The 12615-nt window shown below is 42.8% G+C and overlaps 1 protein-coding gene across 2 annotated transcripts in view; it reads left to right on the top strand.

Annotated features, from left to right (window-relative positions):
- The window catches only part of ZNF804A (zinc finger protein 804A), a 152989-nt gene extending 142410 nt beyond the window's left edge, over window positions 1-10579 (top strand). For both annotated transcript variants that reach the window (XM_058840564.1, XM_058840563.1), the window contains exons 3-4: window positions 2230-2360; window positions 4731-10579. In XM_058840564.1, coding sequence (XP_058696547.1) covers window positions 2230-2360; window positions 4731-8013 — 3414 coding nt within the window. In that variant the 3' untranslated portion in view covers window positions 8014-10579. The remainder of the gene's footprint in view (window positions 1-2229; window positions 2361-4730) is intronic.
- Window positions 10580-12615: the final 2036 nt, after the last annotated feature.

Here is a 12615-nt window from a genome sequence, read left to right as displayed (position 1 = left end):
CTTTTGTTCCCTCACTTCTCACCTCTTTCCTTAGCATTAGAGGGGAAAAATACCCTGAAAAAATATTGAGCTCCACAAAACGCAATTAAATCCTCTCTTTAAGTGCCAAGAGCTGGAGGTGAGGAGGGGAAGGAGCAAATTTGGTCTATTCTCTTGTGCTTTGAGTGCTCAGGAGTTGCCTATGAAATGAAGTACTTCAGGTTTCGTGAGTGGCTGGTTGGAAGCAGGGTCAGTATCAAGCTATCTAGGAAAACAGGAGTGCACAGGGGTAAGATATGTTCAACAAAGATGCTCCACATTTCAAGTATTCTTTATCTGGGAAAAAAATATACATCTGGTTTAGAGTGTAGTTATAACCTTATACTGTATTAGCACAATAACACAAATTTTTATCAGTAGAAAATTTTGATGTATAGAAAATATACATGGTGGAAGATGAGATTACATTTCAGATTATTTTTCTCTATCTATCAAGGATATCCAGGCATTTGAAAAACAATGCAAAACTTGAAAATAGAAAGCGGTACTCATTTTTCTGCAAGTTTGTTTTCTCTGCATGTTTCTCCATATTTATTTATTTCCATTGAGTGGACTGCCCAGGTGGTGTTACCATCACCCAAAATGGCAAAAACTAGTGTGAGACTGTCCTGGAATATCTCAAGCTGGTTTGGACCCATAAGGAACATGGAGTGCAGCTGTGTGCCCCTTGCAGAACCCTCTAACACGAAGCCATGTGTCACCAGGAGCCAGCTGGTCCCTCAGCTGGTTTTGCTTCTGCAAATCACTGTGGCCACTGTTCATGGCCAGTCATTAGCCCTGGACACTAGAAAAATAGAAATAGAAAAATAGAAGCTTCTACTGCCACTGCAGGGTTTGATTTACAGCCTTGGAAGGAGCTTGGGTTAATGCAATGATAAAGGCACACAGACATCAAGCAGAGAAATCATCAACTTACATTCCTATAGTTGCAAGTCAGAATATGCCATAAGTAAATAAGAAACTGTATTGGGTAAGATGGTGGAGGGTTTTAAACTGTAGTAGTGTGATTTTATAGAGTAAGCCATGAATCTAGGTGTTATAATAGAAGCACATGTGTGTACATGAGCTAGCAGAGCTTTGGGTGAAGGGCAGGCACAATGCAGCAGAACTTAGCAAAGGTGATAGGTGATAAAGTCAAAATAAACTCTGTGTCAGCTGTCCATTGGACCAAAATGTTGTATATTGCTGTGTAGCAAAGAAACTGGTGACTACCTTTGAGCTAGGGCAGATTTATTACTCCTCCAAAATCTCATGCCTTGAGACTGATGCCTTATCTGATTTATCTGAGCAATAAATCATCCTAACAGCCTCTCTAGTCCCCTCCCTCATTATTTATCCCGACAAGGGGGTAACAAGTGACTGGGTTCTTCCCAGAATTGTGAGATTATGGTTTTGTGAGATGATGTCATGGGACATAATCAGGGCACACTGAGGACCAGTGGGGTCTGGGACCTACTGGAATGCATTTTGCTGACATGAAGAACCAGGGAAGCCCCTGCATATTGTCCTCCTGTGGTATAAAGAAAACAAGATTCCCTTTTTGTGTGGAGAATCAGAGCTGAGCACTTCCATTTCCCTCCAAAGGAGCAGGCTGGAGATAAAATCACATGTGATCCTGGATTACACCTAGGTATCTGTATAGCTGCTGTGTCAGACACCAGTGAGAGCAGGAAACACAGACTCCTTCAAAGGGACAATCTCCCCATTTCAGAATACAAGACTTCTCTGTCCATCACATCCCTTGGAGAGCCCTGCTGGGTCAGGACCCCAGCATCCTGGGCAGAAAAAAATCCAGATTTAACATCATCTGGAGGGGTCAATAGGCTTTTGAGAGGCTTTGCAGAAAAATACCTGGGGTGGTCTCCTTTTTTTATTGGTATCTCAAAAAAGCAGTTATGCTGTGGGGAATGTTTTGGGGAAGAACCGTGAGCAAAATTCTGGGTGAACTTTGCCTCATCCCACTGAGGCTGGTCTTCATCATCACAAAAGCTGTGGTAAAATTTCCTAGGCTGTCTCTAACCCATCTCTGGCATCTCTAGGTATTTTGGTTGTTCCCTTGAAATCCTTAAATTTGTTGAATGGCTAGGTTTGGAATAATTCATGTGGTGACCACTTACCAGCAAGTAACTGTCATTACAATGTTTCTCATCCCAGGGGTTTTTATGTGCATTATGTGGCTGTTTGTTGCAGAGACTGAAGGAACTGAAACAGAGGGAGTTTGCTCGAAATGTAGCATCTAAGTCACGAAAAGATGAAAGAAAGCAGGAGAAAGCCCTTCAACGTTTGCACAAGCTAGCTGAGCTAAGGAAAGAGAGAACGTGGTAAGTCCATAGCTGCTCAAACAGAAAAAAATACCTTTAAATAAGCCCTCCACTGATAGCTGATGCTGTGGGACACAGGAGACCCTTGGCTGTAGCCACACACACACGTTTTTAGGGTGTTTCAGAAGCGTTCTGTGAGCAGTATTTGTTTCACACTGTGTGCAGGAATTGATGTTTAACATTGCTTTTTCAGCTGAGCTAAAATGACACGTATTTCTAGTTTGAAAAAAAGATGTGTTTCATATATATTTCATAAAACTGGGCACTTTGGTTGAAAGCTGAGTGAACTAGGTCATGCATTTGCAGGCTGACACTACTTCATTGATGAGGTGAGGAACACAGTCTGTCTCTCTAGGATGTAACAGATCTCTGCGATTTAGTTTTTAAAATGCTCGCCTGGGAAAGCATCCAGAAACCTAGCTTTAGATCTCAATAGCTGGATTTTTTTCTATTAAAAGGTAAGTGCTCCTTTTCCCCTGCTCAGCAGTGTTTACCTCCCTCTGCAAAAGTGACTCCCTGCTACTCGTACATTTTTAGTATTGTATCTAGGCAAGCTGTTGAAATTAGTACTGAGCTTGCTAGTTGTGACTGAATTCTCAAAATATGACACAGTTCTGACACTGATAAGCCACTGAAAATATATGTACTTGTCACAGTGTAATCTGTGAAGAGAAAAAGAAAGAAAAAAATGTCGATGCTCATGTGCAAATATTTTCTCTTTATTCAGCCTCCACCCCCACAGATGAACTAACAGAGAAGTCCAACCAAGCTGCAGCTCTTGTTCAGAAATAGTCTCTTTGTCCCTAGTTTGGATGGTGGGCAGAGTCCTGAAACAAAGTCTGACTGAGCAGGTGGATGGGGCATGAATGCTGTGGGGTCTGTTTGACAGGAGCAACACAACACCTAACTCTTCAATCCTCTTACCATAACTCATGTGGAGAATCTTTCTCCTCCATGAGTGTTTTAACTCTCCATATTTTATACTTGAGTATATTAGATATCATTCCCCCTAAACATGCTCCAAAACCTGAATTTTGCATATTTCATGAGCAAGAGGAAAGAGGAACTTACTGTTTTCCTTTTTCCATGCTAGTGAAACACAGATTTTTCAAGCCTTTGTTGTTTTTAGATTATTTGGGTTTTTTTTTTAAATATCCTTTTTGCTGGCTCCTGAAGGAGAATTTCTGACCCTAATTTATCTATTTCACAATTGCTATTTATTAACACTGAGCATCCTTACGGGTGTGACATAGACAGACACATAGGATATTTTAAACTGGCATTTTCTAGGCTGGTTTTGTAGAAGTCACTATTTTATTCTGTGAAAGAAAGGATTTTTGTGTGGATTTAAAATATATTTCAGATTTATAAAGAACTGGGCCAGGCAGGAATTCTCATGAGGAATTCCTTTCTCATAAAACCTCTACCTTAATTTCTAGACTTGATGGGGTAAAGTCATTATTCTTCATCTCAGCAATTCTTGGGGTCCGAAATGACACTTGGAAGTTTTACCAATGACTCACCAGCGAGTATTGCCGTGCACTGTAACACAGAGAGATTTGGCTAGAACAAACAAATGGTTTTAACATAGGTCCATTACTCCTAGTGCTGGGCAGTTTCTGTGGATTCTGGAAAATTGTCAGCTTAAACACTTTTTGCATTTCTCTTTGCTTCCTATTAAGTCAAATAGAACAGATGGGAAGAGGGCATGAAATGAAGAACAGAAGTAGACAGTGATAAATTTTTTTCTCAAGAGGGATGAATCACTTTACTTCTGTCAGCTGAAATCCTCTCTCCAGTTTTATTTCTCCATGAAAGAAATTACTGAGATGGTTTGGTTTGTGCACACAAACAGGATGGGAGCTGCTGGGGGGTTGCCTGTAGGCAGAGCAGCAGTCACTGGAATGATGACTATGGGGGAAGTGCTCTATGAAGCACTCTCTGTTTCAATATATTGTGTAGCATGAAGGAATGTAAAACTGCTATCTGTAGTAACAGCGTTGTAACCATGGTGGTCTGCTGGGAGGAGAAGAGAGATTTCTGTGGAGATAGACAGTTTCTCCTTTGGCCAGCCAGTGTGTCCAGGAAAAGTTAACTATTTTGTAGGAATATTAGTCCTTCAGCTGATAACTTCACATGAAGAAGCTAGGAGCATAATATTTATTCATTCTCTTTTTTTTTTTTTTTTTACACCAGATCTTTATTATAAAATTTGGCATTTTTTTTTGTAGTCTAAATGTACATATCCACACAGTCTTCCTCTTTCCTTAAAAAGCTCCTTTAAATACCATTGTAATACCATTGTAATGCCATGTTTCTGTCAGCAGTTCTCTGAACAGTCTTGACTCAAAGTTTTATTTTCCTTCCTAGTGCTCCTGGAAGTGGCCCTATGTTCAAATCCACTACAGTGACTGTGCAAGATGATTGCAATGAAGTCCCCAAAAGCGCTGCCACAGATTCTGCCAAAAGCCAGGATTTCAGCTGTACATTAGTGCACGACATGCAGAACTGCAAAGACATCGCTTCTGTTATTCCTTCCGCTCCTGGGGATGCAGGTGGTCACCAATCCGACGCTAACAAACGCGGAGATCAGGTTCAGAGAGCTCAAGGACACAGAGTCGGGTTCTCCTTTGCTTTTCCTAAGAAAGCAGCAGTCAAACTGGAGTCTTCAGCTGCTGTTTTCTATGAGTTTAATGAGGAAACCTCCATGGAGCATGGATTTAGCAGAAGGAGTAGGTTTGTTCCGGGAACATGTAACCTTCAGTCTCCTTCAGCAGCAGAAATAGTTGTATGCCCTGAGGAGAAACACAACTGTTTTCACCCACTGGTGGAAAAATGCACAGAAACAGCAGAAGCTCCTGAAGCTCAGGAGCCAAAAGAGCTGTCCAGGGAGGAGAGCAGGGTGCTGGAGAGTCCAGCTTTACCTCCTGCCATGTCCCACTCAAAGCAGCCGGTGTCCTCGGGCACGGATGGCCACGGTGGGGATGTGAGTGCCGCTGACTCGGGGGACCAGGCTCTGTCACCCTGTCCCTCTGCAGACACTGCTCAAGCCCTGCCCCTGGACGGCAGCAGGCACGAGCTGCAGGCCAGCAGAGCTCCTGTGCAGGAACCTGGGGAGGATTGCTCCTCTCTGCAGGATGTTGTAGAGGAAAACTATAACGATGGGAACAGTGATCCATCTGCAACTCAAACTGAAATAAAAAATCTGGGGGAAGATGCAGTAGTTCCACCGCCATCTGAAGAAGGCAGTGGAGCCCCAAAAAGCAAACCAGACGTACACAAGAGACCCTGTCAACCCTTTGTTCCTGTTCTTAGCAAATATGGATCAAATATTCTTCAGTGGCCATCAGAAATGTTAATTTACACAAGTACAGATCCGTCAATTTCTTATAGCTGTAATCCTTTATATTTTGATTTTAAGTCGTCAAGTGTAAATGAAAGCCAAGAAAAGCGCAAGCATCAACCAAACATACCTCATTTGCACCATAAAACTGAATCTAACCATATCTTAGTCTCAGATTTTACAAAAAGACCTAATTCAGAGTGTGGTGATTATGAAGTAGAAGTGAATAAAAATGTGTGCAACTATACAATACCCCTGTTAAGTGATGTTTCCCTCTTCAGAAATTGTGACCTTGCAAAAAATCCAAACAAAGTGTCCTTGGATGAGTCATTCGGGATTAGAAAAATAGAAAAGTATCACATATCTCCTAACCCCTTACGACAAAACACTGTGATAGATGAGAAATACAACAAAGTCTGGATCAAAGAAGGCCATGAAAAATGGCTTCACAAAAGCAGAAAACGGAAAAGGAGAAGAAAATTATGTCATTGTCATTATCATCACTGTGGAGACACAACAATAGCAGAAATGGAGATGTCTCCAGTAACTGAAAAAGAAGTTACTTACAGAGACGAAAATAAATATCAGCACTTCCAACATAATGCAGAGAAGTGCAGACATGGTGCAGGAAATAGCTGGTTAAGTGCAGGCGAGGTGCAGCAGTCACAGCCAAAATTTGGCATTGAGAAGGGTCCTAAGAGAGTCATGTCTGCATCAGATCACATACACTGGGACAGAGGCTGGTGTGACTTTTGGAGTGCAAAAAACAGTGGCCAGCACCATGGTTGTAAAAGACCACACAGAAAGAGCAAAGCGAGCTCCCGGAGGCAGGCGAGGCAGCTGGCTCCGAGCTCCAGGAGGCACAGCCTGAGGCACTCGAAAACCTGCTGTAGCTGGAAAGTCAGGAGGTCAAGCTGCTGTAGCCCAGAGCATAAATGTTCAGGACAGTGCAGCGAGGAGAAGGGGCCGAGTCAAAACCAGCCCATAAAGAGAGGTTACAGCCTTCTGACAGAGGAACCCGAGAAACCTCGCCGCAAGAGGAGGCAGCACACCTATTCCTCTTCCTCGGATGAAAGCTCATGTGGACAGGCATTATCAGCAGAGCAATGTATAAGGCAAGGACACGCTTTAGCTACCTACCACAAGGCAAAAGGGAAGCGCAGGAAAAGGAAGACTAGAATCCATCAAGTTTCCCTTGACAGGAGTGCAAAAAGCGAGCCCTCTGAATCTTCCAAAGAAAACTCCGCAAATTCTGTGTTAAATGTTTTGGGGGACTTACTGACTCGAGACAATCTAGAGGAAGCTAACGCAGCTCCCAAAGATGATGGTGATGATAATGCAAAAGATAGGGATGAAACAATGGAGCTGGAGGAAAGCAAGTCTCCTGTAGAAACTGCTGGCCCACAGGTTCTGGAAGATGATAAATCGATGGCGTGCGCAGCGATGGGGAGCGCGCCCGCCACGCGTCCTGAGGTCACCACAAGTTCTGCTGCTGCTGCTGCCCCCGAGCCCAGTGCCACAGCATCTCCTGCCAAACAGGGTGCTCCCCAGGAGGGAAAGAAAAAGGAAAATGTCGACGGTCGTGAAAATCAAGCTCGTTACAAAGTTCCCGTCCCCAGCAGACACTTGGAACCAGCTCCTCCTAAATCCTACCTTTGCCATTACGAGCTGGCCGAGTCTCTACCGCACGAGAAGATGGGTGAGGTGGCGGGCGAGTGGGTGCAGTGCAATCCCGGCATATTTAGCAGCCCCCCGCCCTTGCCCTTCAAAGAAGCACACGTGAACACCTTTCTAAGCACGGAGCAGTTAATAGCCCCCTTCCCCCTGCCCGAGCAGGCGCTGATCCTCCCTCCCGACGGCCGCGAGAAGTTCAAAGAGCTGCCATCGGAGGCCTATCAGCAGGTGATGCCGCTGGCCGGCAAGGTGAAGTTCGCCTTGGCCCCTCCGGCCATGCAGCCCCCGGGCTCGGCGCTGCCGGGGCTGCCGCTGCCGCCGCCGCTGTGCTCTACCTCGGTCACCACCATCCACCACACCGTCCTGCAGCAGCACGCCGGCACCATCAAGCTCCTGCAGCCCCAGCAGCAGCTCCTCTCGCAGCTGCCGGCTCTCTCCAGGGCTCCCTTACCTCAGGTGCCGCTGGGGCCGCGGCTGTGCCCGGCGGGACACGCGGCGCTGCTGGCCCCGGCTCAGCTGCCGCTGCTGCCGCCCTCGCTGCTGCCGCCCGCCCCGCTGGCCTTTCCCCCGCACGGCGTCTTCCCGTCCCTGCTGGCCCCGCACCCCGCCGTCATCCCCCTGCAGCCGCTCTTCTAGCGCACCCACCGCGGGGAAAGGCCTTCAGCTTTTCTCAAAAAAAAAAAAAAGTCCCGCTTGTCTCAAGCTTTGCAGAGCTTGGAGTGATCCCGGGAAAGGAAACCGGTTCAAATGTTCCTCGGGAAGCATTTCCTACAAGGGTAATAATGATGCAACGAACAGATGTTCACGGCGAGTTCAGACCTATACTATTACTAAAGCACTGAATAGTCTGATCCTAATTATGAACTATATATATATGTGAAAATCATGTCTTAGAATATGTATAATGTATATAAAATATATTTATAGTTCTATAACTTATGTTGTAAAGTATTCACTTTTTTGTTTTTTATCTTTGTGTATTTGCACCTATTTAATGTTTAGACAAAGCTGATGCACTATGTTTTGTACTATGTTCTCTGAAACTGTAAATCTAGTGACAAACTATCTCTTGCAATAAATTTTTGTTAACTACTTAAGAATATCTTTCATTATAAGCCTCATGGATGTTGTTCTTCCATGTCCTTCTGCAGCTGAATAGCATCTTCTGCCCCTGCTGTGCTGGGATAACCAGGTTTCCTACATGTCAGTGATTTATCAGGGGGGCTTAGGGGCCAGTACCTGGCGGGCAGCTGTCTCACCAAGGCACAGAGAAAGGGTAATAGATGTGTTTGTGTCGGAGGCTTGATGTCACCGTGACAAATTTTGCCCGCTTGCACCGTGTGCTCACGCTGCTGGCTGGTGGAGCTGATCCCTTTCACACTAAACCACAGAAAGGCAGTGTAACAAATGTAACGCTGGTGAATGGAAGGGGAAAAAAGGCCGGTATTGACAGCAGCTTGGCTTTGAGGGAATATTGCTGGTAGTGGAAGGGTAGAGCCCTGGTTCCACTGAGCGGTTTCTCTGATGGCCCACAGGTCTGTCGGAGAGAGGTTGTTGCTGCTGGGCAGCGTGTGAAGGCAGCAGGAGCACAGGAGCGTGAAGGGGAGGTCAGGAAACCCACCACTGACACGAATTCTTACCTCACCCCCCTACTTCCCGCAGCATTTCACTAAAGAAATAGAATAACACAAATTAGAGATTAATTATAGTAATAATTTACTACCATCGTTTCTAACTGTATTCCAGAGACTTCTCCCTACCTCTGCAGCCTTTTCATTGCTGTCAGACCTCACACAGCTTTAGCTGGTGAAATCTCCTTATTTGCTTTAGCATGAGGTATATCAGACCCGTGCCTGCGACAGTCCAGAATGAAAGCAGAAGTCACTCATCCCTTTGAGTTAAAACAAAGTGTTATCATGTGAGTGAAGCCAAGGATTTGCAGCATGAAGGTTAGTGCTAGAAGTAGGCTTCCATAATAAAAGGTAGGTAGGCTCTCCCAATTAATGACTTCTCTTCACCTTTTTATATACGATAATAAAATCATATAAAGTTGAACTGAAAGAATAGTGAATTTTAAGTATTCTTAATATACATTGCATATTAATAGCTACAGATGTTAACCATTTGCAAAATAATGCTATATCTTACAACATATATATCTGGATCTTATTTTCTGCATCGGTAGCATTAGAACTTACCTGTATCAATATTGCAAGTTTTAGTATAATATTACATTAAAACTGTGGCAAACATCTTGCCACTATGATTTCAGAGCCAGCTGCTCGAGGGACGCGAGCTTCCCATTTAGCAAAGGGCTAAATTATGTTAATAGGCAAAAAGAAAGAGCAGATGAACAGCCAGGTTCTGGAGAGTGTCTGGATCCCCCACCTGAGGCTGCAGCAGGGAGTGGGAGTCAGGGAGCAGCCACCCCTGGAATGCCAGAAGGAAGGTACATTTTCTCCAGCTCTAACTTCAGGTGGATGCCCATTTCTAGTTGTGTGGTACCTGCAAAATACAGGACTACAGGACTTTATGCTCCTTCTTTATCTCAAGAGTGTGCCTGCATAGGGTGTTTGTCTCCACTACCTCCTGTTGGAATCTCCATTGGAAGCGGGAGGGCTGTCCTGGCTGATCTGGGTCCCTTGGCTGACGTGTCCTGGCTTCTGCATTCTGCCCTCCTCTGTGGGAGACAGCACACACACTGCCCTGGGTTCTGATGTCCCATCAAAGACAAAATCCCCCTCATCACAGAGCAGTACATTAAGGAAAAAAAAAAAAAAAGGAAAAGAATCCACATAGGACAGATACGGTTGCACATTCTGGCAGATTAAAAATAGCCAGTTTAAAATTTTCAGTTGCAATGCTCATTGAAAAATCCCATCTGTGAACTTGAAGACCACATTTTTTTCACCAAAATGTTCCAACAGCTTTGAATTCTTCTTTTTCCTTACAATTTAAATTATTTTAGGTTGTTAAACAGTGTTAAGACATTGCACAATTCTTTATTATCTACTGTAATTGCTGTTCAATAGTGTATAAACTATTTAAAATAAAAGAATAATAACCATAAAATGTAATAATTTTCTAATATGGTATTGCCTTTAATGCTAGAACTGTTTGTATATGTGACTTCATATGTAAAAGCAAAAGCAGTATAAAAATAAATCATAAGTTAAGTTTCAAATTGAACACACTAAATTAAATTACCTAATGAAATATTCTTTTGAGTTTCTGTTTTATTCTTAAATACATAACTTCTAGTAAGTTATATAAGGGTAGCTGTTCTTCTTTTGTATATTTTTTCTGGTATTTTAGATTAAATGTGTATTTTTATTCCATAAATTGGTAGTCTGATTTATAAACAAAAACTATTGCAAGTGCTAAATAAGTGAATTTTTATAACTCTAAATAAATTCTACCCAATTCCTCAAATCTAAGTAATTTGCATCTGAATTTACGAATTTGCACAGATCTAGTGTGTCTATGCTCCTGGCCACTTTGCCAGATTTAGAATTTACTGGGATTTCTTCCTAGTGCAGGCAGTAAAAGTGTTGCTCCCAAGGGGCAAGAATTAGACCTTGGGATCAAGCCCTAAGTGAGGTTAGAGATTTTGGTAAGTGGTTTCCCGGAGCAGCTCTGCACAGAAGTGCCTGAAAAGGTACTCTGTTCCATTGAGAGGAGAAGAATATCTTCATTTTGGTCCTTAGAAAGCTGCAGCCGGCCCAGACTGACCATCCTGGGGACATTCCATTTCTCAGGTAACGTGAGCCATAAAATAATGGTCCAGAGGAGCTCTTGGGCATTAAGGAACGTGAACCTTATGTTGTGAGGGACAGTTTGGAGTGACTGGGCTCTTGTCTTGTGTCTCTTGTGTCTGGAAGTACACAGAATTTTGCAAATGTTACCGATATATGCAAAGAATTGGATTGTTGGTTTGGTTTCCTTCACAATCTAGAAGCTACAGGAGCTGTTAATTTCTGGGGAGAAACCACCAGATTTCAGATTCTACATGAGTGAGCAGTGGGCTGTGGCCACGGAAGAAGTCACAGACCTTGGTAAAAGAAACATTTTGTGTGGAGGATTATTGAGTGAGAATGTTTTTTACCTTTCAGTTTAATCAAACAACAATGAAATGGTTATGAAGCAATGCCTTCTTTACCTGAAATGTTAACTTTTTATTAGCTTGCCAACTTTTTGCACTTGTAAAAGAATCCTTTGGGTATGGTGTTGAAACAAAGCTTTAAAAAGCTATTGCAACATCCAATTCTCTTTACTCCTGTACATGATGATGTGCTGCTAATACAACAGCTCACATGGCTATAATTTTTCTGACAAGTTTATTTTCTGTAACTGTGCTTTTCCCTCAAAACACATGTTTTCCATTATGATAATATTTACTTGATATGCTGCGGTTAAAATACAGCTTTAAATATATTTGTTCAGGTTCTTCTTGGTGTGAATTTATGTACAGCTTCTGGCTTTTGGTTTGTGACCACCAAAAGTCATTCATGCTGCAATGCCAAGGGTTTTGCTAACTCCTCCAGATTAAGGCAATACATTATGACCACGTGAATGTATTTTGAAGACAGTTCCTTGTTTGTAAGTAAGGTGGTAAATTTTAATCTGATGGCTATTTTGCTGTGGTGCTCAGAGTCTACATGTTCTAAACTCCATACATTCATTTTCTGCTCTCCAATTACTGTACATTGCCTAAAGGCTTGTGTATGTGTAGCAGTGCACACATTTATGCAATATGCCTGCCAGTTGTAAACTATTACAGCGCTACATTAACGCTCTTTGTTGAAAGTAAAGACATTTTTACTGTATAAAGATCACCGGATATTTTTAAATTAACATGGCTGACTATCTAAATGTGTATGTTATTTCATAGATCACTTTGATTTAGTATTTGCAGCAGGCATGGTTTTGTGCATTATGTCCTTTCTATTTACTTCAGGAACATTATAAAGTTTTCCCTTTGTGACTGAGATTAACAGAGTTTATTGGGATTTGCCTATTTATGAAAACAAACCAGGCTATTTTATTACTTTCCTCTGCAATTAATGTACCAACTTTATGAATTATAAGACACCTTACTTTTGCTTTGAGCTTCTGTTTTATTTTATGGATATTATAAAAGCCTGGGAGAATTTCTACCGAGTCTAAATTTTGACCCGTTAGTGAATTTGTGAAACCAATGGAGTCCATGGAATTTTGCCATTAGTGTTACTGAGGATT

Source organism: Poecile atricapillus, chromosome 5 (genome assembly GCF_030490865.1).
Source record: "Poecile atricapillus isolate bPoeAtr1 chromosome 5, bPoeAtr1.hap1, whole genome shotgun sequence".
NCBI lineage: Eukaryota > Metazoa > Chordata > Aves > Passeriformes > Paridae > Poecile > Poecile atricapillus.
Note: the sequence above shows the minus strand (reverse complement) of the source record. Positions and strands in the feature narration are given on the sequence as shown.